This window comes from Labrus bergylta, chromosome 2 (genome assembly GCF_963930695.1).
Source record: "Labrus bergylta chromosome 2, fLabBer1.1, whole genome shotgun sequence".
Taxonomy (NCBI): domain Eukaryota; kingdom Metazoa; phylum Chordata; class Actinopteri; order Labriformes; family Labridae; genus Labrus; species Labrus bergylta.
The window spans coordinates 5,571,697-5,597,815 of record NC_089196.1 but is presented as its reverse complement, the minus strand read 5'-3'; the positions used below and the strand labels follow the sequence as shown (position 1 = coordinate 5,597,815).

The 26,119-nt window shown below is 40.5% G+C and overlaps 1 protein-coding gene across 1 annotated transcript in view; it reads left to right on the top strand.

The window, feature by feature from the left end:
• The window catches only part of LOC109992749 (crumbs cell polarity complex component 2), a 34,515-nt gene extending 24,659 nt beyond the window's left edge, over positions 1 to 9,856 (top strand). The window contains exons 9-13 of the mRNA XM_020645489.3: positions 520 to 685; positions 3,141 to 4,002; positions 5,288 to 5,404; positions 5,603 to 5,729; positions 6,525 to 9,856. Coding sequence (XP_020501145.2) covers positions 520 to 685; positions 3,141 to 4,002; positions 5,288 to 5,404; positions 5,603 to 5,729; positions 6,525 to 6,746 — 1,494 coding nt within the window. The 3' untranslated portion in view covers positions 6,747 to 9,856. The remainder of the gene's footprint in view (positions 1 to 519; positions 686 to 3,140; positions 4,003 to 5,287; positions 5,405 to 5,602; positions 5,730 to 6,524) is intronic.
• The last annotated feature ends 16,263 nt before the right edge of the window (positions 9,857 to 26,119 follow it).

Sequence of the window (26,119 nt, the reverse complement as noted above, 5' to 3'; positions counted from 1 at the left end):
CTTGTGCTAATGTCCACAGACATCTCACTGAACTTGTTTAACTTAAAAACTGTCGATGAACCAGTTTAATTGTCACAAAAAATTTGTCTGAAAGTGAGACTGATAGTAGTGCAATGAGAAACATTAACTTTATCATTAAAACATTTTTTAATGGTATTTAAGTCTGTTCCAGTCCGTCCAAAGACCTGCAAAAAACCCTGCCCCATCAGATCAGACCATAGGTCTGCTTCAGTTTGATCCTAATAATGGACTTCTGTGCAGTTGTAATGGAAAGCCCATGATAAATAATGTGTTTTGCCATTGTTTGCCGCTAACAATGTACCAGTGCTAATTGTGTTAGCGCCCTGCAGTTCTTCCTGTACTGTACTGCCTTAGTCTTGATAACATTGATCTGGTTTTTAATCCCTGATTTGTAAATTACAACTCAATCTACTCTGCAGCTCGTATACCTGCAGTCGCATCAGGTAAGGGATTTTACAAACCGCCATCTAATCCTGCCATCTGTGTTTGTCTGCACAGGACGGGCCCTGCTTCAATGGCGGCCAGTGCCAGGTCACCTGGAATGACTTCAAGTGCATCTGCTCCGTGAAGTACTCAGGCCGGCTCTGTGAGACACGTTTGTGGTGTGTCGACAAGCCTTGTATTGACGGAGTGCACTGTGTGGACCTACAGGACGGTTACGAGTGTAAGTAGTCCATGGTGTTGATTATGATTATCATGATCTCTTTTAATCTAGGCAGTGGAAGTCAAGACAGTTCAAGACAAGTATATTTGTTTGGTTTTTAATTTCTTAATCTGATTAACTGTACAGTCTTGGAAAGCTTCCAAAGAACTATTTAACATTCCTCACTCTAAATCGAGGTGTCATACTCTCTAGAAGATAAAGAGAGGTATCTCTTGTCTTATTCAGCAACACTTCAGGTTTTTAGAATGGCACTTTATGTTTAATTGGTGGAAAAAGATTTAAAGATTAAACGAGGACTCAATTTGTGCTGCATATAGCAACTTGTACTCCCTAGGTAAGGCCAAGCTAATAAATTACTCTCGAACTTCCATAATGCAACTTGACGGTCCTTTCATTTGAAATGTACCCAGTAAACATCAAACGTACTACAAACTTTATGGCACTAGATTGTAGATGAGACTGTGCCATCATCAGGGGTTAACGTATCAGACTTGACAAACTGTTTTTAGGGCCACAGGACATCATTCACCTGTCTTCATGGTAATAACAATAACTCTCATACACAGCATGTTTAAAATGAGAATCATCTCTGTCCAATCATAAAGGCTCAAACTGGATTGGTTCTGTAGTAACAGAGCCAAGTCCCCAAGACAGTCAGGGCTGTGACGTTTGACGTTGTTTATGTGTTTGACTCAACAGGAGTACGCATGTATTTATACTTTACACTTAATAAATCAAAATGGAGCCTTGCATCAATCAATCAATCATTATTGGTATAGCGCTGATTCATAACAAGTGTTATCTCGAGACACATTACAAAAGAGCATATGGGACAATATGCAGGACTTTCTCCTTTGTGTTCCTCGCATTCCTGTTGTCCACACTTCCTTGCCACTGAGGTGGAGGTCGGGGATGACAAAGTCCGATGGTAAAGGCTGGGCTTCAAGCGGTGGTTGTACAGACGACTCAGTCTGATGGTGGTGGTTGGCCGTCAGGCGGTGGTTGTAGGGACGACTCAGTCTGATGGTGGTCGCTGGGCATCAGGAACATCGGGTGATAGTAATGCCAGGTACTGAAGGTTGGGGGGGCTTCCAGTAGTCTTAATTAGTGGTCTGTGCTGTTATGAGCCTTTATGCTTGTGCTGTGCTTCACACTGATCACGGTGGGGTTTGTTTTGCCACTACATTTGTTCTGTTATCTTCCTCTACTTATAAAATCTGACCTCTACAAGTGAGTGGAGTCGTCCAAAAATGTAGAATCTGGGATTGGTCAGCTTTGTAGATCGCGCCAAAGCCTGCTGGCTCCCACATGAAGCTTTAACTCAGTCTTAATGTCTCAATGCTTGTTGTGACTGCCAATTGAATGTGTTGCAGGGATTTCAGTAAAAATAACTGTGTTAAACACTTATCTGCTGTAACTCCAACAAGACCTGCAATAGTACACAATAGTATCACAGTGGTATAGAAGCTCATCTACCAGCTACTGTTCTGGTGTTGTCATTTTTTAAACAATGTACAAATGATAATCCTCACAACACTGAGACCATTTGGTTTGTCTAATATTCAGAATCTCAAGAAAATTTAACAAGAAAAAGAAATGGCAATCATGTCTGGGAGCTTCATACCCTCCAAACACAGGATGAGAGATTCCTCACAGTAAAGGACCTTTATATTGTAAAGAAAGCAACGTAGCTGTTCAATACCTGTGTTTTTATCTCACACCAGATGTTAACATGTGTCATGTAACGCCTCTTCTTTAGGAATGCTGGCACGAGATATAAAATCCCTCATTGAGGCTGAAATAAGTCAGGGTTGTATGTCTAAGTGGAAAAAGGAAAGCTACATACTGAAGGAGGCTTTTTAAAGGATTGTATAGACCTTCTACGATGCCCTGAAATAACCATGTTGACTTGTTGCCTCGGTCTCATTTCTTGTGCTCTCAGAGTCTGACAGATGAGAAGAATAAATTCTGCTGTTATTCGTTGCTGCTTCACAGGGTGTGGCAGTCCAGATGTGGCATATTATGAATATTCTGCTGACATTTTATATCCTTGGCTCACATTTTGTCAGCTGCAACAGCCGCCTTGAACTGAGTCTGCAAAATGAACCGCACCAAAAGCAAGAGCAAGACACTTGTATGCAAACTAAGCAATCTCTTCCGTGTTAGCTTGCTTTTACCAACTTATAAAAACCAACCTAGGTGGGGGTTTTTTGTTCATGAACATGTACAGTATGTTTGATTTGATGGATTTTAAATGTGAGCTTTTTCTAACTGTTGTACAACTCACTTAAAAAAAGTCAGTCTACAATAAAAAAAACATATCTGACCCTGTCACAAGGAAGATTTTGAAATAGATTTTTGACAAATTAAAAATCGTCTCATAACACTAGCATGGCTCTACACATGTCTTTTTCTCAGTATGTTTTCTGACTTGCACTATTTTCTCCTCACACAGGTTTAACTGAGGCCGTTTTTCAGGACAACGCTCTCCAGTTTATCGCCAACAGCTCCTTGTTGAGCCCTGTAACAAGCATCACCCTTGAGATGCGGACACGTGACACAGATGGGATCCTACTGCGGGCAGAGAGCAGAGCTGAAGTCTTCTGCTTGGGTCTGCTCAACTCCTCTCTGCTGGTTAAACTGGACAGCGGGGCGGATTCAGATCTGCTGGCCTTCACAAGTGACAGAGCCATCGCAGACGGAGCATGGCACCAAATCCAGCTTTCCATGGTGGACCCCACGCAGTCAGCATCCCGGTGGCGCCTCACCGTGGATGGGCAGAGAGTTGGCAGCACCTATCATGAGGGTGGCAACCTTAACTTCCTCAATGACACCAAGATTTGGCTGGCTGAGAAATACACCGGATGTTTAGGGGAGGTGAGAGTGGGCGGAGTCTACCTGCCACTCATTAAAGTACAAAATCCTCCTCAGATGAGCTGGTTTTCCAGACTGGGTGGGCATGAGCCAATCATTGGATGCAAAGGTGCACCAATTTGCGATTCCCAGCCATGCCTAAACCAAGGTGTATGTCAGGACCAGTTCAATGAGTTTAACTGCAGCTGCAGCGCAGGATGGGAGGGGAAACTGTGTGAGGCGGAGATAAACGAGTGCTCCCCAAGTCCCTGTGTCTATGGTTCATGTAAAGACCTTCTGGCAGACTACCGTTGTGACTGTGAGCCTGGATACACAGGCACAAACTGTCAGGACGAGGTGGATAACTGTCTGGAGTTCAACTGTGTGAATGGAGGAACCTGCTTGGAAACAATGGGAGCGAACACATGTTCATGTCCTCCAGGCTACATGGGCAAACGCTGCCAGTAAGTACAGACTTCTCTCTTTCTCTACAGCATATTTAAGATTTTAAAGTTAAGCTTAAATATATAGAAATCATCAATAAGTAGCCTGAAGATGCCATATTTGTATACTCAAAAAGCCTTTCCTGCTCTAGGTTGGTAAATCATTGAATAGTAAGGTATCAGCCATAATTATAAAGTCCCTGCTTCTTTACTGACTTTATCCCCCGAGTCGTGTCAAGGATCCACACTGGCATAACTTCCTGATGTTATTTTATTAGTCTTCTATGTAACAATCAATCACTTTTCAATCATCTGATCCTTTTGAGGTTAGACTTTTTGTAACCACTAAACACAAGAGTTACCATTTATTTGAACAAATTGCCAGTTCAAGTAATTTTTGAATAATTGGTCAGACAGTTAAGACTTGAAAGTGGAGTTCTTCATTTTAATTACCGTATTACAAATCACTGTTTGAATAAAGCATGAAATCACAAGTGCTCAAGTTTACATAATCTTTATTTAAGGATTGTTGGGTTCATTTTGCAATACTTAGTTTCACATAATATATGATTTTACCCCTAAAAAGTCCCTGCTCGGTGGCTAGTAATATCCAAAAGCACTAACCCTAAATTGGTTTAAATTAATTAGACACTCACACTACATACCAACTCCCTGATTTCTCATATGGTATGACAGTTTGCGCTCAAGCTTCACCCTCTATCATCAGGATAACCCTTATCCTTAAACTAGAAGACCCTGAAAATAACGGGGTAAAAGAGCTGTCCGGTGGCATCACTTCCACATACAAAGAAAGATACAACCTTCTTAGTTTTGAGAGCTTTATGCTATTTATATTTTCTTATGTTTTTTATCGACAATCTCGACCCTGAAGCTCTTTGTAGAAATGTTCAAAGACGAGACAGTGACAGAGTAACTAGAAGCATCATGAATGGAAGCTGTTTCTCTATATTTGGACAAACAGATTTCTCTGATTTAACTACGTTAAATGTCATCATCAATCCAACACAGGAACTCTTAGGCTTACTGTGTTGATCATTGCTTAAAAATGAACAGCAAACTGGCAGGATTATATTTCAGACGTTTTGTTGTATAGTCAAATGCAAAATGTGTGAATAACTTTTTTAATTTGTGCTGAAACTTCAATTGTTGTTAGACTGTTGGAAATACAGAGAACAATAGTAAGTTTTTGGAACTAAAGGTTTTGGGTTATTTGGGAAGCAATATAGCTATTACTACAAACAATTCTTATAAATAAGGTTGTGATTATTTTGCATGTGTTTAACAGATGGCGATACCCTCCAGCAGCCTGTGATGCATACAGAGAGTGTCTTAACGGAGGGGTTTGTATAGGAGGCGACACTGGAGGAAACTGCACCTGCAAGCCAGGATACACCGGCGACAGGTGAGAGCTGCACACTGCACATTCCTCTCTCTCTCACACACACACACACACACACACACACACACACACACACTCACACACCAACCTGCTGCTCAGGAAAAAAGTATGTCTGAACCACTTCCAAGAGGAAAGGTCAGGAGAGTGTGTGTACAGCTCTGTCAGGCAGCGTTGTGTTAAAACCCTATTGATGTGTTTCAGGTGTGAGACAGAAATAGACGAGTGTGAGTCCAGCCCTTGTCTGAACGGTGCTACCTGTCTGGACAGGCTCAACCACTTCCAGTGTGTGTGCTTGCCGGGATTCAGCGGCAAACTGTGTGAGAGAAACGTAAGTGACAGAGACGTTTTTATTGGCTCTGGATGTGAGTTTGTTCACTTTCACAGCACATGTTCTTAATTTGAACTCATATCTGGATTATAGCTTTGAACGGCCAGATTCTGGTTTCCTGTACCTGCCGTGGATGCAGTGATCCACTGTAGAAATACATACTGTATCTATATATCTATCATATCGAAGCAGTATTTCAGTATGTAGTGTCTTACAGATGACATTTTAAAGACAAAAGAGAAGATATGAGGTTTTAGATGCATCAATGAAGAGCTAGTTTTTGGTGACAAACTATACACTTGTACCCAAATTTAACTGAGAATTAAGCTTTAAGCTTTAGCTGAAGGAGAAAACAAAATTAAGTTACCACATTATTGCTTATAAATGATCTATAAAACATGGGATAAATATGCAATTACTATACGGATCCTGATAAAATAGCCTAAAACGCCTGTCCACGTATACCTCGAGGAAATTGACTACGGTTTCTTGAACATTTTAGACTACCAGCACCAGTAAGATCTCGTTTGAAAACTAACAATCTGTAGTTTCATGATGTCTTGAAATTCTTCTAAAAATCATTAAAACGTGCATGCTAACGTTGAAAAAAGGCCGGCATTCGTCACAGATCAAAATCTGTGTGCCGTTAGAAACACCCTTCCTGCTTTCAGGATGCAAATTATTGATAGAAGCAGCATATCCACGTGTTCAGAATTACAGGAGCTACGAGAAACAACAACAACATTCAAATTTTGGAATTTGAACCGAACCATGTTCTGTCCTGTCCGCTTGCAGAAAGACCAGCAGAGGGAGCGAGTCCCCTGGCTGGTGGTGACCATCCCACTGATCACACTGTGTGTGCTGCTGGCTATCCTGGTGGTGTTTTTCCTCATCATGACGGCACGGAAGAAGCGTCAGTCAGAGGGCACGTACAGCCCCAGCTCGCAGGAGGTGGCCGGTGCCAGGCTGGAGATGGGCAGCGTCCTCAAAGTGCCACCAGAGGAGAGGCTGATCTGAGGTCTGCAGCCCTCCAAACATGTAAGGGGGGAGATAACACATGCTCTGCAAAGGGTGGGGAGAACGTATGCTCTGCAGGGTCATATTGCTGGCCCTTTCCTTCCTTACAAGGAAGTGATGGAGGATAAATCAATGACAAATTATCCACATGGGAAAACTACTGACACAGAGGCCTCAGAGATGGACGAGTAAAGTGCAAAGGCTGAGAGAGACAGTCCTGATTACTCATGCTGTCCTGCTGTGGTTAAGGATGCTCTGACCCTGGATGTGCCCTGGAAAAGTGGAGTCTTGAGGACTTTTTCAAGCTTAAATGTCAAGATATCCTACTCGACTAAAACATGACTAAAGATGTTAAATGTTTCACACAGACTGACAATTCCTGAAATTATCGCCCTCTATGCGGTCACGTAAAACAAAGGATTTGATCATTTATGATTAATCAAAGAAAAATGGAGGAATGTGTAGAAAGTGAGGGATTCTGTTGAATTGAGTTTAATTCAGCATGAGTATAAATTGCAACGAAGAATTATTTCTTCATCAACGAACCCGCTGTAGTCGTATTATATTACACGCACAATGGGTGCTAGTTGGTCATTTCTTAAAAACAGATACTAATCATGATGTCAAATTCTGTTTTGTTTTGTCCTTGACGGTAATCACCTTTGACCTCAGAGCGGCAAGCTTCTAAAAACTGTTGTGTATATAACTGCTGTATAATATTGTCCATGTGCACTGTATGGCTCAAGAGGCTAACCACTTTTTCTGTTTTTTTTTTGTTATTGTTTATTTTGCTGTGAGTGTTTTTTTTTTTGTGTTGTGCATAGTTTGCTAAGTCAAGTCACTGTATTTTTTTGTTGTTGTATTTTCTTTATTTTCAATGAGAACAGTATTTAATTGTAAGAATGTTGTGAACTAAGGTGGTCAAATCAGTATTTATGAACAAAAAAAAACAATATTTGAGATTCAGAAACAAAGAGAGAAGGAAAAACAAACAATTACATTTAGCAAAGAATGTCTGCTCGTATTCGGACTGATTTCAAGCAATAATGCAATATACTGGACAATACATTCATTTGCTTTCTTTACAACAATGAGATGAGAAGGTGAATAAATATGAGACCTAGCTCAGCATAAAGACTGGAAGCAAGGGGAAACAGCTTGGTAACTACCCAAGGCTCATGACTATTGGGTTGGCGCGCAGCTCAACTGTGAGTCTAAATCATTATTGATGCCAAACCAATGCAATGGCGAGTCTCACTTTGTCATTCAGTAGTGAACAAGACCCCAAGATATCCTTAAGTATCCTTAAGTCCGGTTGGCAACTCCCAACCTGCGGAGAGAGAAAACATTGGCCCGAAATTTGATTGTGCGTTCCAGCCAAGGGATAACGTTTCATAACTATTGACCACACTACTAGCTCGTGAATCAAATGTAATGAAATCATCTTAACCTCCACTGAACTCACATTAGAACTTCAGGAAGTCACACCACTCATGCGCCTTTCACTTCGTTCTCGCCAGGTCGAGATACTTCATAAACCTCATGAACAGGATGCTATTACAGGAAAACTATAGGTGCTGATGTGATATAAACTTCGACAAATATACTGTTCAAGTTTCATGTCAATCCAAACAGTTTGTGAAAGGGACGTAGAGAGACACTGGTATTACTGAGTATTGTACTAAATATCTTTTGAAAGAGGTTATGAGTAGGATTCTGATATTAATATGTACAGTTTTAGGTCTGGATGTACTACTGAGTGATGACACTTTACAGATTGTAAAGTTTAGTTTGGCTTTGTTTCTGTACATGCTACCAGCTCAATTAGCCAAATATTCCTCACATCAAGGACTCCCGGATAAACCTTATAAACAACACAACGTGGACACTTGGTCTGGGATATTATTTCACATTTCAAAGCCTACGATGTCAACTCACCCTCACTCCCAAAGCGTTGAAAAGCCAAGGCTTCAAAGTGTGATACTTCAGGTTTCCATCTATTGTCATTTATGTATTCTTGTCTTCAAGCTTATTGGTTGGATGTGCTGTCGGGATCACATGACTGCGTGTGATCGGAGCGAAAGTCCTCCTAGAATCGGGACTGATGCGATGTGAGTCCAACCAATGAAGGACTTGCATTGAAAATATAGTTCTTTCCTCAGCAATGCTTATTTCTGAAAGTCTAGCCAGGCGTTGCTGCTGTAGTATCGTTGACATAAAGCTATAAGTGGATGTGGCAAAGCTAACTTGACCCACAGCCCAGCACCACACAACTGATGCAAGATGGACGTTTCTGTCTCGTGCTGGGCCTTTGCCATATTTGACCACTTTCATGTGAGAACGTGGAACAAATAGATATCCAGAAAATATAAACCCCGACCTCCCAGCATATCACTACTAATTATAAGATAAAGAACTGTTGTCACCCCTCCTGCTTACCCCTCATAGAGGTCAGAAATGACCACATGCTCCTTTAAAATGACTTCAAGGGTTGTACAGGTATGAATATGATGAGATTATCTCATGCGCCTTCATGTTCTCCTGCATCCATAAAACACAAGACTCCTATTGTCTGTTTTTTTTTTCACATGTTAGTACAGATTAAAGCCTTCATGATGAGAGGTCAGTGACAGAAACCTCGCTGTAAGAAGTCTGTTTGTGCAACATTATAGTATTGTACAGACAGATTGTTACACAGCGCTTAGACTTCATTAAAAAAAAACATCTACAGCATACATACGTAGCCCAGCTATGTACAGGAATGTAGTGATTTGACACTGGAGTTGTACCATGTACAGCACTCTGTAGACCAGTACATGAAGAGGAGGATTTGTTCATTCACTGTTTGCGGTTTGTAGCCAATACTGGACTCCACTATAAAGCACTAATGTGACACATCAGAGTGGCTTTTGGCTGTTTCTGGACTCTCAGTGAGATCTCAGTTGTCACGTGTGTTCTCCCAACAATGTATTTTATGATGACTGCATTTGATGAGCTGTCTGTAAAGTGAGATGTGCATACTTTTAATCCAAGTGGATAGTGACACTGTTATGTAAATATAGAGGGAAAAGTGGTGCTTCAACTGGAAATAAAAGGTGGCTGTTATCAAACGTGTCCTCAACTGTGTGTGTGTGTGTGTGTGTGTGTGTGTGTGTGTGTGCGCGCGTGTGTGTGTGTGCGCGTGTGTGTGTGTGTGTGTGTGTGTGTGTGTGGGAGGATAAATAAAGTAAAAGGACATGATAACCAGGAAGTAAGGTTTTCCTTTTGTTTGAACTTACTTTATTATTTTCTTCTCCTTTCAACCAACAGTCAAAAATACCATAAAACGTCAAATAAAGGCCCATCCCAATTTAAGGGTGTGGTCCCTTTTAAATAGCCTGGTGTTGCTGCACGTTTTGACAAAAACAAAAAAAAATCAGATCTCATTTAGAAGCACAAATGCATTCAGTGCGTTTAGTTCTGTTGATCAAAAATAAGGAGAAAAAGCAACACAAGACACACAAAATGAAGATGAACTTGTGCTGTCTTAAGAGATGAAAATACCATAAATCTTCTCATAATAGCTCGGCTTTTATTATCTATAAAATGAGCCTGTTTTTATTTGGGACAGGTATCAATACGAGACAAGCCTTTTAATTATTCTTTAACAAAACTTGTGCACGGCAAAGATGGTAGATATGAGCTTGTAAAGCACTTTTCTAGTCTTCTAACTAATCAAAGAGCTTTTACACTGCATGTCACACCTACACATTCACAATCTGATGACAGAGTCTGCTGTGGAAAGTGACCATCAGTATTTACTAATCCCATTCATACACATTCATTCACCGCTGATGAAGCAGCGGGAGCAACTTGGGGTTAAGTGTCTTGCCCAAGGACACATCAGACATGTGGCTGCAGGAGCTGGGGATCGAACCCCCCCTAACCTTCCGACTAGAAAACGACAGACTCTACCACTGAACCACAGCTAGTAAAGATTATAATTTTGAATTTACCTCAGAAATAATATTTAACTGTGCACACAATTAGGATATCGATAAACACATTTAGTTACAAATCAAGAGTTGGCCTGCTGCACGGCTGGTTACAAGCATCATTATCAATTTTTTGGACAGATATTGAAGGTTATCTTGTTTTTGTGTCTTGCTGCTTTCTCTCCATATTTTTAATCTGCAAACTAATCAATGCTTTATTTGTTAAAACATGCAGCTACACCAGGCTACGAAAAGGGACTGGGCCCTAAATTGGGATGGGCTTTTGTCTGAAGTTTTACGGTAAATGTTGAAATGATAAAAACATCTTTCATGTGAAATTATAAATCTATAACTGAAGACATTCTGCTATGTTCATGCAGCTCCACATAGTCCAGCACAGCATCTTGTTAGTGATTGTATTAACAGAGGTCTCTCTCTCTACCTCCCCCACAGTGCAGCAGGGTGGCAGAGATAGGCTGTCTTCACAAAGCAAGATCAAATTAGTGATTTCTTATTAAAATTTGTCAATCCCTAATTTTGTGTTAAGTTACTATTTTGAGTGTTGTTTGAAAATAATTAAAAGGCATGTCTTATATAGACGCCTGTCCAAAAGATAGGGTCAGTTCATAGACTAAAGTAAATAAAAGCCTGGGCTATCAACAGAGGTTTTACTGTATGACAAAAACAATAAATAAAAGATAAATACATAAAAAGTGAGGTTGAAGTCATTAAAAATGAATGAATAAACTGTAAGAGAAATAAAAAGGTTTGTTGGATGGGAAAAGACCAGTATGAGAGCACTAAACTAAGGATTTCACTCAACAAGATGAAACATACTTCCAACAGAAGTAAAGGCTGAAACTAACGCCCCCCTCCTAATCGCTCGCAGTGCAGCCCCCCCCCTCTCTCTCTTTGAAGCTTTAATGGTACATTCCTTTGTGACTCTGACTGACTCCCACCCAGCCCCTGGCCGCTGGCTCGGTCAGTGCATCTCCTCCCTAATGATGGCAAGTGAAGCAGGACAAGCATCCTCCTCCTCCTCCTCCTCCTCCCTGATCCCACAGTGAGGGGGCAGAGGAGAACACTGGCATGGGAACGCATCATGCTACCTCAGTCAGTTTTGCTTCATTGACATGTCTGAAATGTTGGAAACTTAAAGACGATGCTGCAAACTGACCACAAATGGCATTGTCACAGTATCCTTTGTTGCAAAGTCACAAAGACTCATGACTTATTTGTTTTTAGACATTAAACTTTTTGCAATTCACATCCATTGTGTTGACATGAATGCAGGATCATGTGCTCATAAAAAAACATCTTCATCTTCATGGCTAAAAAACAATCTGTCACTCCAACCTTCTCATCCCCTCTCTGATCTAATGTCCACTCTCACCGTCTTCTCCTTCCTGTTGGTTCAAATCAGCACTTTTAATTTTGTTTAACCAATCAAGACAATGTGGGGAAAAAAAGGGATATTTTTCAAAAGAAAACATTGTCCCGTGTGAACTAGAGACAATTGATTGGCTATTTCACATGAATGTTTATGTTCCGATAGTAAATTCATATTTTCACAAGTAAATTACATTATTTCATATGTGAACGGCTTTTTTCACTGGTGGTTTGAAGTTTTTGCATAAAGAAAACAAAACATAGCTCATTACATCATTCAATCTACTTCCTGTGACGACCCCTCCACATCACTAGGTGAAATGCTGATCATTTGGGCTATATTCCTTCAGCCCCCAGGCCATCGACCTTTTCACCAATGACACAACTGGTGTTATAGTCTGAAAAGATTCTAAGAAACTAACTTAGTACCTCTCAACTGAAGAACCAATCTGTTTTACTAAACATAAAGTTAAATAAATTGATTCTTAAGTGGAAACTACCATGATCACAATGCTAATTCTGTTAGCCAATTAACGGCAAGTTGCATTATGCATCAAGCAACAGATTTACTATATGCACACTTCATACCAACGATATCTGTGTTATTGCATGACTTTTTAGATATCACATTTACCTTTTTTGACAACAACTACCGAATGCAGAAACAAATGTTTGATCTGTGTAACCAAAAATGTGATAAACCCTTTTCTCTGTGCATGTCCAAAACTCAAGTAATTTTTTGATTTTTTACTAAAGACAACAAACATCATCCTGCTAGCCCAAATACTCAGCAGAGCCCCAAACATGGATTAATCCACTGCTGAAAGTAGTCCCCAACAAATGCACTGCTTCCTGTCTTAGGCTCCTGCAGAGATTTCTTTTAAACCAAGCTTTTAAAGATTGATGTCCTCCACAGGAATAAATGGAAGCTGAGTGCCATAGACCCTGTAAAAAAAAGAATGACAAACATATTGGTCTTTTCAGGGCCATTTTTTACCTCTTTGGTTGATAGAAAAGTTATTTTTTGAGTCAATGGATTTTATTTTAACCTACTGTTAAAACGTTATTATTTTTAAAGACTCTTTTTCAGGTAGTTTATTTTACACGTTTTATAGTTAACATTTAAAACAATTATCTATTATTACTAAGAAAAACAATTTATTATTTATTATTGTACTCTTTGTAGGAAGAGGTTCTTCATATGTTCTTCATCACAAACCAGAAGATCTGTTGTTTTACATTCTGGGTATTGAACCAGGCAATTATTCACAAAACTTATCGTGCACTAAAAAGCGCTGAGTAAACTTGCTTTTAACTTTGCGTATGCACGTAGATGCAGCTAAAACATTTATGCATGCCATGATGCTCTCACACCTCAGCTATGACACCCCATGGTCACAGGCAAGTCCAACTGCCCATTAGGTCTCACCATTGTTATGTCTTGAAAAACCTGAACATGCTAAGTTACAACAACTACATCATATTTGCAAATGCCAACCTCATTCGCAAGTAGGGGCCTACTTGCGAATGAGGTTCTGGTTCTCTGTGACATGGTGCGACCTTGAAAGGCCCTTGGATTCTCAACCAGAAATACGACAGCAGGAAACTGTAAAGTACCACATCAAAGTACCTCCTTTGGCCAGCCAATTTATGGAATACACGTCCTACCGAACTTAAGATAAACCAGTTGCCAATATTTTGAAATGAAATTGAAAGAATTCCTTAAAAACAACCAACAATGTCATGTGTCTTGTGTTAGTGGGAGGGGAGGGGGATGGAGGGTGGAAAGTATAGATGTATTTACTGTATATGTATGTGAGTGGGTAGATCAGCTTAATACATTATGTATTTTATATTGAAGGCCTTTTCAGGGACAGGCATTGGAAATTAGCATTAGCTATAAATGCTGTGGTGCGTTGTAAAATTGTTGTTCAGTTCTGCATGTATTCTGCATCTGTCCCTGCCAAATAAACCAAAGAAAAATGCATGACATCAGCCTTGCGTATCCTGCGGTGGTTTAGAGTGTTGGCACGTTTTCAGAAATTAACGCTACGCGTGCGTGAGATGCAAATGTGCATATAACCGCTAAAGGAGCAGTGTAGAGCTGTATGCTGAAGAGACCGGAAATGACAACATCAGAGAGCCAGAGAGCCGCTACAACAATGGCTGAAAGTTTTGATGAAAAGTTAATAAATCAAGTCTGCAACTACCCGCACTATGATGTGTTATTGCCGTTGCAAAGCGTCAAATATGCATGCCAAAATAGCTGGCGACAGCTTAGCTCTGCTTCTGTGTTTTACGCTGTCTGATTTATGTGGTGCTCCCTCTAGAGGAAGCCTCCAGTAACACACCTTGTATGTGATCATTGATGTTCAAAACACAGCAGGTTGTCTACGTGTACACGTTGTTCAAAAGCAAGTATGTTTGAGCCTTATGACTACAGTGTCTCTAACGATCTAAGAGACTGCTGGCTAAAAAAAATAGATAAACGAACCAAGTACGAGACAATATATTCAGGATTAATCACAATTTTGACATTAAAAGAAGGGATTTAATTTATTTTAATTTAATTCATGCTTTAATGTTTATTAATCTTAAAGACAGAGATGGAAGCAGGGTGGGGAAAAAGTTAGAAACAAAAGAAGTTGAAGTTATTTTCTAGATTTCTCTTTACTGTCACTCTTGAAGATAGAGTCTTTCATTTTAGTTTGATTGTAAACCATTGCTGACAGACTGGCCAGTGAAGTATTTGATGTTTGTTTAGAATTGAAAAGTCACACGTTAAAATATAGTTTAGAAAATGAGTAATTTTTAGATTAACTGATTTTCTGTCAGCGTACTAATATGTCAAACAGGTCTCTCTCTCACACATCCCACAGGCAGTGTGACATATTGACATTTTGCTAACAAATAAACTTCATTATTGTCAGTCCCTCCCCAGTCCTCAGAGTAAGGGGGCAGCCCGAACCCCCCACCATGCACCTCCTCCTCCACCCATCTGCCCCTCGCTCTCCCTGACTGGATGGCTGGCTGGCAAGTGACAGGACTGACAGACGAGGCCTGTTCCTGGGTTAGTATCATGTCGGCGGGGAGCGAAGCCTCCCGGCGGTGTCAGCCATCATGGTGCCAGCTCCAGGTCTAATGAGGGAGACTGCCGCCTCGGCATTCCCTCCCCGGTGTCAGGAATGGGCCGACAAATCAGCAGTGCATCACGGGCCCGGCACAAATGATATGTTGACAAATGCAGATATTTCACTTTTAATTGACACTAAGAGACAGAGATGATCCGGCTGCCAGGGCTTCTGAGGAGACAAGGACAAGACAAGATGGGAGAGAGATATGGAGAGGGAGAGAGAGTGCAGGGAGGGGGAGGGAGGGGTAAAACAGTGTTCGAGAAAAGAAGATAATGGAATAGGCCTTGGAAGATGTTTAATATTTGCGCAGGGTGTCATTTTTTCTGCGTGTTATGGTTGAGGTGGAGAAGGAAGAGGGGGGTTGAGATTAGAGGTGTGTGTGTTTCTGAGACTTGTCAGCGCTGACAGCCGCTGTATTATACCGCAGCCTCACAGCCGACTGACTCCTCTAAACCCTGACAACGCTGCCTATTCATTTAGCCAGGTGGGCTTCTCCGTAAAGTCCCCGATTTCAGCTCTGCCTGACAAAGGCTGGATCAGGGAGCACTTGATATTCTACCGTTTTTTTTTTTGCTCTGCTTGTGCATTTATTTAGGGTACTGTGAAAGCCTTTCTTTAATAAGATGCACCATTACAATTGTGATACGATTTTGTTGTGGGTCATGCATTAAGCCAAGCAGGTTTTTATTTATTACTTATTTACTTATTACTTTATTATTTATTACTTATCTTATCACATCATATTTTGTCGACTCATCAAATATGGCAGCTTGGTCAGTGGCCCTACTTTAAAATGTGATAATCGAAGTAACCCTAAAGCAGTGGCTGCTGGTCCATAGAGGGTGCTAGTGATTCAATTTGTTTATAAATTATTAAAAAATAACATAGGCCATACATCCTAGGTGTCCAAAGTTAGAATCCAGCGCTCCAGGCCTCCTTTGACTCTCGTTGTTAGTTGCCCATTTGCTCCTCTTCAATACAAGAGACAGGAGATAGGTTGGTCACAGGAAATTGCGTCCATGAACACATTTCACACCAGAACCCAAATGAACTGAGGCATAATGAGCGAGTCATGCATTGTCACTGGATCAGAGCCATGACTGTCTATAGAGATCGAACAGAGAAGCAGACAAGATTAGCATGAGTCAGCAGTTTTTCATCTCCACAGAGTTTAGGAAACATATGCCTCTAAGTACGTGTGCATATGGAGTTGTTTGTTGAGAATGTTAAGAAAAACAGATTTTTTAAGTTAAAATGATCACAATACTAATTCAGTTAGCGAATTAATGACATTGTCCAATATGTGTTAGCATTAAGCTAAAAACTAAAGTATATATCAGGGTCCATTTGTGAAAAAACTGTGACCCCCCTGGAGAACAAATGCATCAGCAGCCACTGAACCCTAAAGGCTCATTCATGATCTACTTACATAAGGATACGGACAGAAAACTTCTGCCTGTTCTCTGTGTTTAATTCATCTGCAAGTTTTTCTGGAAGTTTACGTTGCAACACCACCTGAAATCTTTGGGCCTTGTCGAGTGGTGTCACCAACAGTTCAAGCTAGACATAATACTTTAAAAAATGGTGGAACTTTCCGTAGAAAGATCATGCGAGTTGATTAGGAACAATAAACATAAAGAAGTTGAAGTTACCTCACCCGAGCACAGGGACAAACACCTACAACAGAAGAGCTGGGCGGAGATCTGGTGGGAACTGAATGTCAGTCAGACGGCAGCGAAGGAGAAGTGAAGGTCCATGCGAGACTGCTCCCTCTAGTGGATCCATTTCCAACATCCCATTTTAAGGATGTGTAGGAGTGTGGATGGGTGTATCCTTTAAAACCTACGTATCAATTTTCATACGTTAAAGAAGCATAAATGAGCCTTCGGTATCAGCAGAGATCTGGGCTCAAGTTAGCAAATCAAACATTTCTTGACATAACATAACTGTTAGCACTTCATGAACTTTGTTTAGTCACAGTTTGGTCAGATTTAGGCTCCAAACCTAGGCAGGCTAGAAATAAATCATGGTCCAGGATTCAGTAGGCCTACGTATTTTATGAGCATTACTAATGTGTGTTCAACTAAAAAAGAAGTCAACCTTGACTGTTAGTTTCAGAGGAGAATTGAACATGGCTCCTCTGGATGAAACCCTCATGTTTCTTGACCCATCCATTGACCCTTACCTCCACTCCAAGAGGACGTTTGTGCTCTTCATTTTAAGCCTGACTTTCAAACATCAAAACAACTTACTGAAGAAGAGAATCCAGAAATGAAGCTGCTGTACAGTGTCATATTTGGAGTCATGGGGTCACAGACACTGACCAGGTTTCTGTTTCTAAAGAATTGGAGGCTGCAGCTTTTTTTCTAAGATGTTTTTTTTCTGCCTTTATTTAGAGCAAGGACAGTAGATACGGTTGCAAATCAGGGACAGAGAGAGTAGGGAATGACATGCGGGACAAGAAGCCAAAGGCCGGATTCGAATCCGGGTGCCCGCCTACATGGGGTGCACGCACCAACTACTACTGGCGCCCCAGGCTGCAGCTTTTAAGCCTGAACAACATCAGTGTTACATCCAGATCCAGGATGCAGTTTTTTCCAAGTTCCAAAAATACTAAAATAAATTTAAATAAAGGATTACAGTTCACAAAATGTACAAAGTTCTTTTTTCAGACCTATTTATGAAAAACTTCAATCAGCAGAGACAAGTGAACAAAGATGATTTATTACAATAGTTAACATGGAAATGTGTCTCGACAGAAGGTCTTTGGCACTTGGACTCTATAGGGTGGGTGATGTGTTTGGAGAATGTCAACTCTGAGCGTCGACAGAATAAATCCCCCCCATGGAGTCCAGACCCTGGTGGGGGTGAAGCTGATGACTTGTTGAGACCGGATGGGTGAAGAACTGATGGATGATGATTTTGCGACAGGCGGTGATGGGGAGATGGAAGGGCGCTCGAAACATCAGCATGAAGCAACTAAAGGCAGCTAGATGGATGATAGGCTGACAATGACGGAACAACGCCATGCAATTGGTTAGACGAGGACAGCTCATGAGACAGCTGATTAGCCAATGACAGCCGCAGAGAATGACAGCTCGAGACAATGACAGCGGAAATGTGAGTGAGCGTGCGTGAGAGGGATGAATGAGTGACAGATCCGACCATGAAGGCAAATAAACAAAGTCTTCCTGACTGAACAGCTTCATTTAAATCATCTCTTGCTGTGAATTTGGAGGTCTAAAGAGTACGATTTTAAAATCAAGATTTAAAAAAAACTGCTGTTACAGGTATTGTGATTATTATACAGGTTATTGTAATGTAAGAAAAAAAACTCTATTTGAACGACAGTTGCACATTTCCTCTCTTGAGTATTTTCCCCTCCATGACAGGGATGTTATTTTAAACTTTATTAAAAGCATCTTTCACATTACAATATAAGCCTGACAATAAGAATGATACATTCTGTCGAGGTGTATAACAAAGGTACATCTGTGTCAATTATGCCTATACATAAGTGAGAATATTCATTCACATAAAGTAGGTAGAAATAATGAATCATTCCTCAATAAATAGATTAAAGAAGAAAGGTTTAAAAAAGGTAAACCGATCATCAAGACAGGGAGGTCACACCTCCACCCGCTTCAAGTCACTTGACGTCTTTTTATCTTAATATGAACAGGGGGCTACCCTTTCTGAGATTGGCATAAAGGTTCATCCTCTGATTGTTACAGAAGTCAGCAACATTAGTCCACTTGTAAAGATCCTGCTGGAATTGCTGGAATTTCCTCCTGAGACTATTTTTATTTTTTAAGGGAAGTCACTGTGTTTTCAAGAATAAGTTCCAGACATTATTCACGACCCAATCATTGTCTTGGGGTTTAGTAATGAAAAAAGTACTTGAACCTCGAATGGGACCTGTAACTCTGAACATTTTAGGCACTTGCAGCATTTTTGGGGAACAGTTGCAGGAAATCTGGATCCTGAAATGAGACATTTTTAACAGGAATTGTGACTAATGTTGGTCATCTGGTTGGTTCACCACTCTGGACCAGAATAAAAACACAAATTAAGTATTATATATACTCCCGACATCATGAATCCTGAGTGAAGACGCTGTAAGGAAACAATAAGCATCAGGTGAAAAACAAAAACCTGCAAAAAACCTGCACCCAGACAGCCCGGTGTGAGTTTTCACCGTTGTATGTGAATCAGGTGTATTATTTTGAAAGTTTTGTTGAGGGAAATCAAATATGAAAAATCAAATATTCATTTATGAATTGTGAGTCTCCTCTGAAGGGACTCTTTAAGAAGCTTACATCAAAAGATCTGGATTGAAATACTAAACAAAGTTCACAAGGGCATGGAGTTCTTATCATCAGGATGTATCTTTAAGTAAAAGAAAGAAACTCTTGATGTCTTCATTAATAAATACAAAAAAGTTGTGTGTGGCTTAGTGCTTTTTAAAATGACGCATGATTTGTAAAAGTTCAGTGACAACACGCACATCCAAAATAAAGAAAAGCATTCAACCCACAGCAATGTGAGATATTCAGTCAAGGATTCTCATCACTTCCTGTCTCCTCAGTGGGCGTGGTCTCTCTCTCCCACTCCAGAAACAATTTGATATTAATTAAAATGAAATACTTTTTTTGGAGGGGAAGACAAGTTTTCTTTAAGTTTAAATTAAAAAAGCTTGGGTCATTTTAAATCATTGTATGTTTGCTTGATGATGGGAGAGAAACAATAAATCCTGCAACTAGACAGACCCCACTGAAGTTAATCTCCTCCCAGCTGAAAATGTCTCTTCAGCATGTGACAGTACAAAAGATTTGAGGCTTTTCAAACATTGTTGTGTATTTTATTTGTATAACACTTTAAAAAACAAAAACAAGTGCTTTGACATAAGAACCCAAATCACAACAGAAAATTACGACGACAACTCAACCCACGGAACAGACACCTCAACCAACAACAACAAAACCCGAAAGTAAAGAAAATAAAAATAACAACAAGATCTTCAACAGAACCCAGAGATCATAGTTCAAGCAACAATAACTCATCATAACTCAGGCAACACAGGAACCCGGCAACTTAGGTTGAGACCAAGAGGACAGAGGATGTAAGAAAATAAATGAGCGATTGAAAGAGAAACAATAAGAAGTACGAGCATCAAGAAGAGATAAAAACAATAAAACACTAGAAGCTAGAAATCAAGATAAGAGAAATATTAAGAAGAGATAAAAAGAGTGAAAAGTAAAAAAATAAAATAATAGAAAAAAGTAAGAGAGCAAAACGATAAAACGATAAGAGGGGGTATAATAAAATATATATAATAAAATGAAGTAAATGATAAAAACTGCTAAAGCATTTAAAGATGAAAGTCAAATATAAAAGCAATAGAAAGAGATAAAAGCAATAAATCGACATGAATCAGAATAGTAAAAGAAAGGCTAAAAGACTAAAGTTGTGAGCAGTATATGTGCCTGAGTTACCTAATGATTATAACATCTTTGTCTTTTTAGCTTCTAATTATTTACCCTAAAATATAATCCCTATATGCGTTATGTTTGTGTGTGTGTGTGTGTGTGTGTGTGTGTGTGTGTGTGTGTGTGTGTGTGTGTGTGTGCGTGTGTGTGTGTATGTGTGCACGCGGCTGTGTGTGTGTGTGTGTGTGTGTGTGTGTGTGTGTGTGTGTGTGTGTGTGTGTGTGTGTGTGTGTGTGTGTGTGTGTGTGTGTGTGTGTGTGTGTGTGTGTGTGTGTGTGTGTGTGTGTGTGTGTGTGTGTGCAAAGATGTGGGTATTATTGGCATGTTTACTGTACTGTATGTCTAAAGGCTTTACTTTTGCGATGTTATGCATTGTTATTTCTTTTTTGCTTTCATTGTGATAGCCTTTTCTTCTGAGTTAGTCTACATCACAAATTAAGGCAAAAAAGAAAGAAACCCAGAGACGCCGCTACAGAAAACACACTGGATGCACTCTCTCTAGTCTCTGATATTTTGCTTCTATACAGATGTTGATCGTGCAAGGCTTAAAAACAAGGATGAAAAAATGAACAAAACACGAGCAGCTTGGGCATACATTTCTCACGATGCAACATTTCTTCTTCAGAATCGTCCTGCACATATTCTAACTTTACACAATAATCTTAATTCAGTCTTTTAGGTTTTTAAGGGAGTTTCACTGAAGTTTTCCAATCAATCAGTTATTTGAGAAAATAATATCAAGTTTTGTGCCAAATATGTGAGAAATAAACTGGTTTTGACTTTTTTTCTCTTTGGATCTCCATAAATGTCTATTTTACATGATCAACCAGGGCTGGTCTTCTCCCTAAAGCAGGGGGCAGGATTTGAGAAAACAGAAAGGCTTGAAGAGAGCCCTTGTGTTGCAGTTCATTGTTGTGACCACTAGAGGGCAGACAAACGCTGTGGTTAGGAGCAAGCCGGCGAGTGGAGGGAGAAGATGTGAGTTTCCAGCGTGTTTATCTCACATCCTTGGGCTTTGCTCATCAGATCAGTTTAAATAACTAACCCTCCCCGCTTCCACAGCTCTCTCATGAATAAAGCTGTGGCCCTTAGTGCTGCCTGCACTGTCTCTCGGCAACGCTAGACTGCTCTCTGAAGCTTAATACACAGTCACTCACACACACACACACACACACACACACATGAAAACCCACAAACACGCGCAAAGGCTCGGGTAATAGTTGCGGGTCACAACAGAAACATCATTAGAAATCCAGCTGTCAGCCACTTCCTTGGATTCTAAATTGGACGATAGAGCGAGAGTGATACGGCACAGATGAATAATGACTCCCTAGCATATCGTCTGATCTATTAAAAAAAAAAAAAAAAAAAAAAAAACGTGGTGTCTTCTCACCTTTAAGTGTCTCCTGGAAGTGAAGGCAGACGGACTAAAAGTACCCCAGGAATCAAGTCTAGTCTGGGCTGACTCGAGGGGGGGAGTGAGGAGGGGTCGCTTTCTCACGGAAGGAAGAGTTTAAGAGCGGAGTAAGTTTCACACGGAGGCAGCGGAGAGTGTTTACTTTGCTGATGAATTTGTGGTTAATTGTGAGTGTTGGTGTGTATGAGTATGTGGGGGGAATGTTAATGTGCACCCTTGGGTAGGGCTGATAGAGAGGGAGACATTCCTCATTAAAGTAATTAGACCTGCAGGAGAGGATCCCCCGGCCCAGGAATAGATACACACACACACACACACACACACACACACACACACATACACACACACACGCACACACACACAACCTAATCCAGATCTAATTTTAAAAATGCAGCTTTGCATCAGACTCTCAAACATGGAACTGTTGAGATGCCTGAAAATAAAATCTCCATGTTTGTTTTATTTTGAAGGGAAATCAAACATTCAGTGCATTGTATGAAAAGTAAAGATTTGATTCTGGGTTATTTTATTTTATCACAACTTTTTGTCTCTTATGAGGTTGTGATCACACAAGTTCTTTGACCAAGGACAGTATTGCCTGTGTGGCGAGTTTGTTAGAGTACACATCATAAGGTCAGCTTTCAGAGACAAGAACAATTACAAAAATAAAACAGAAAGAAAGTCATAAACTAAATTAAAGATTCAAGATATAACTATAACTAACTATATTGTCTCACAAAGTGAGAAATGTGCCTTGAGCTCTTCATCTGTGCTGCAGCCATAAAAAATACAACGATCAACATCATTCACATAAAAAGATAAACATTATTTAGTAATGTCAAAAAACAGTAATTATAAAGGTTCTTAATCAGTGCAAAGACAATTCCAGTGCCTATCAGTCTTATTTGCCACTATTTAAAAGTAGTGTTACTATTTAAAATTATTATATTTTTATAATTATTATTTCCCGACAGAACACAAAAAAGTCATGACCTACACATTTTTGAAACAGCTACACATCCTAAATCTAGTTAACAGACTTGATGTAACATTAGATTGATAAAAAGAAAATAAATATTTCTTTGTTATTTTTATTTTGCTGTGTGTTGACTTTTCTCTTGTATTTAATGTTCTTTAATTGTATTGCTTTATATCTTTAACTGCCCTTTGAGACCTGCCTGTTGTATCTTTGTTATTTATTGTGATTTGCATTTATGTTATTTTGTAGACTGTTGTTTTTTTAAAGTGGGGGTCCTGACACCCTTGGGGGTCTTGGAGGGAAGTGGAACAAAAATAAGAGCGAAATTACAACCTAATTTGTGAAAAATCACATTTAAAGAAATGTCTTTTGAGATGTTATCATATTCTGCTCTGTTGATGAAGTCAGAAATGACAAACGACTGTATGAAAAAAATATATTTAATTGAATAACTATGATTATTCATTGTCGGTATAAATTAGGAAATGTATTCAGAAGTTGAATATTTTTTTTATATTTGCTGTTATAATGTACAGAAGGGGAGAGCCTTCTGGCACATGGTGCTGCTGGTCCCTGGAAAGTACACATCTAGAAAACTGCCACACTTGCATTAGAATAAAATGCACACAGGCAATACTGTCTTGTTTAATAATTTATTCTATTCAAGGATCAATAAGCCAGTCGACAGTTCTGAGTGAATTTCTTTAAACATATATTTATTTAAATTTAAGTAAAAATGTTAGCACACAGTTTTTAAAAGTTGCTGCCCTCAGTATCGACTTAAGGCAGCCTGTCTCAACAGAACCAAAATGTGTTCAGTCATTTCAGATGTAAAGGACAATCACTGTTAAGTCCTCTGGACAGTTCAGAGCCTGCAGAGGGGTCGTCGGTTTCAGGTGGGGGCCCCCGTTCAGTCCGACTTTGATCACAGCTGTATTAAAGAGATGAGGGGGAGGTAAACATGAGTCTGTACTGGAAACAGAGGGAATCATGGGAGAAGGAGAACAACAGAGCTAATTAGTCAAGAGGAGCTGACAGAGCCCAGCCAAGTGGCTCCGAGCCAGGCCGGGGGGTGGGGGGGTAGAGAGGGGGCACATCATGGCTACACTCCTTTATTGGTTAGCAGGTGCTCCACTCTTTTATTTAATATCACATGTTTAGTAACTGATCCATCAAATGCAAACCAATTTGGAGGGTAAACTGAATGAGCGTTGTGTCATTATTTTCAGGATCTCAGGGCTCAGCAGGCAAGATATGACATAAAAGGAAACATGTGAAAGTGTCCCTGAAGAAGCAACAGAGTCTGCTATACGACAAGTCTATGTTTTCGGGCCCAGTTCGCAGGATATGAATGTCACCACCACCATTTCCTGATGTGCTCTCACACCAGTTCACACCGACAGCATGCTGAACAAGGGGGCTGGCAGGAAAACAAATCCAGGTAAAGGTGGAGTGTTAATTTGGCAGTTTGTGTTCACACATAGAGCTCATCCTGTTTTGTGGAAGTCTGAAAGTCTGTATCTGACTCATTTCCACATGTTTAGCAGCCACACAGGCCTTTTGTGGAGTAGACCCATCATTTTTTTTTAAATGATTCATGAATGTATCTTCAAGCAATCATGTTAATGATGTGTCTTTGCCAAATATCTGCTAGTGTCTGAGCAGCCGCAGAAAGTTGGAGTGAGCTGATTTGAAAACGCAGCAGGATATAATCAGGAGAGGTGGGGTGGAGTGATTGTTCCCTGCGTTAGGTGCACAAGCAGACTGTCTGCACGGTGCGACCTCTGTGGAAGATGAAAAATAAAACTGATGCACTTCTGGTCGCCAGTTTGTTTTTCTCCGCTTTCTTTTTGATACATTATTGTGATTCTGTTGAACTACACAGCGCTTTCATATAAAGGCAAATATTTTCATTGTAGCGTTGTACTGTATAGCGGACCCTGGAGCTTTGTCCGACTCTTCTGCGTCGTTCTTCTTACGTCATGTCTTGCCTCAGAGACCCCCCCTCTCGTCTGACAGGGATTAGTCTCCTGCAGTGAGGTGCATGTGGAGGATTTCAGGGGCAGTCCTGCTAACGTTCTCTAGAAATTTTCAGGAGTGCTTATGTGAAAACGCTGCAGCTGCGTGCTCAGAGATGAGAGTGCTGCTCTGCACGGAGAATAGAGGTGCGGGTAGTTTCTCTCCACATTCAACTGAAATCAGGCACAAACTACACAGAGCAAAATAACTTTTTGGATGTGTTTGAGCTTAGATATTATAAGCGCTATGCTTTGTGAATTAGACCTTTTGTCCGAGCAGATAGAGAGAGCAAATGATGTGCAATTTGTGGAGCTGTTAGCAGCCACAATAGTGAATAATGACAATCGGTTACATTCATATAGCGCCTTTTAAGGGACCAAAAGAACAAAACAAAAAGGAAACTGAGACAGGTAGCAAAAGGTTAGGAGACGGATGGAGAGGAAGCGGTAACGGAGCTTTTAGGCTGTGGAGAACGAGATGGTGTTTGAGAAGTTAACTTGAATGAGTCCAAAGACGGGGAATTGCGGATGTCTGAGGGGAGGGTGTACCAGAGGCCGTGACACTGAAGGCCCTGTCTCCAAAGGTGCGGAGTCTGGTGTGTGGTATGGACAGCATGCCAGTGTCTGAGGACCGGAGGTTTGGGGACGTGGGGTGTGGGTGTAGGAGGTCGGAGAGGTACTGAGGGGCGTGGAGGGGTTCATAAGTGAGGAGGAGTATTTGATTTGATTCCTGATCTAATTGGGAGCCAGTGAAGGTGGACGAGGGTTGGGATGATGTGCTGAGTGAGGACTCTGGCAGCGGAGTTTTAGACATGATGGAGCCTGTCTAGTGCTTTACTGGATACCCCAGACAGGAGTCCATTACAGGAGTCCTGACGGGAGGTTATGGAGGCGTGGATGAGGGTTTCTGCCACGTGGTCAGAGTGATGGCCGGAGTCGAGAAATGTTTTTTCACATGGAGGAAGGCAGATTT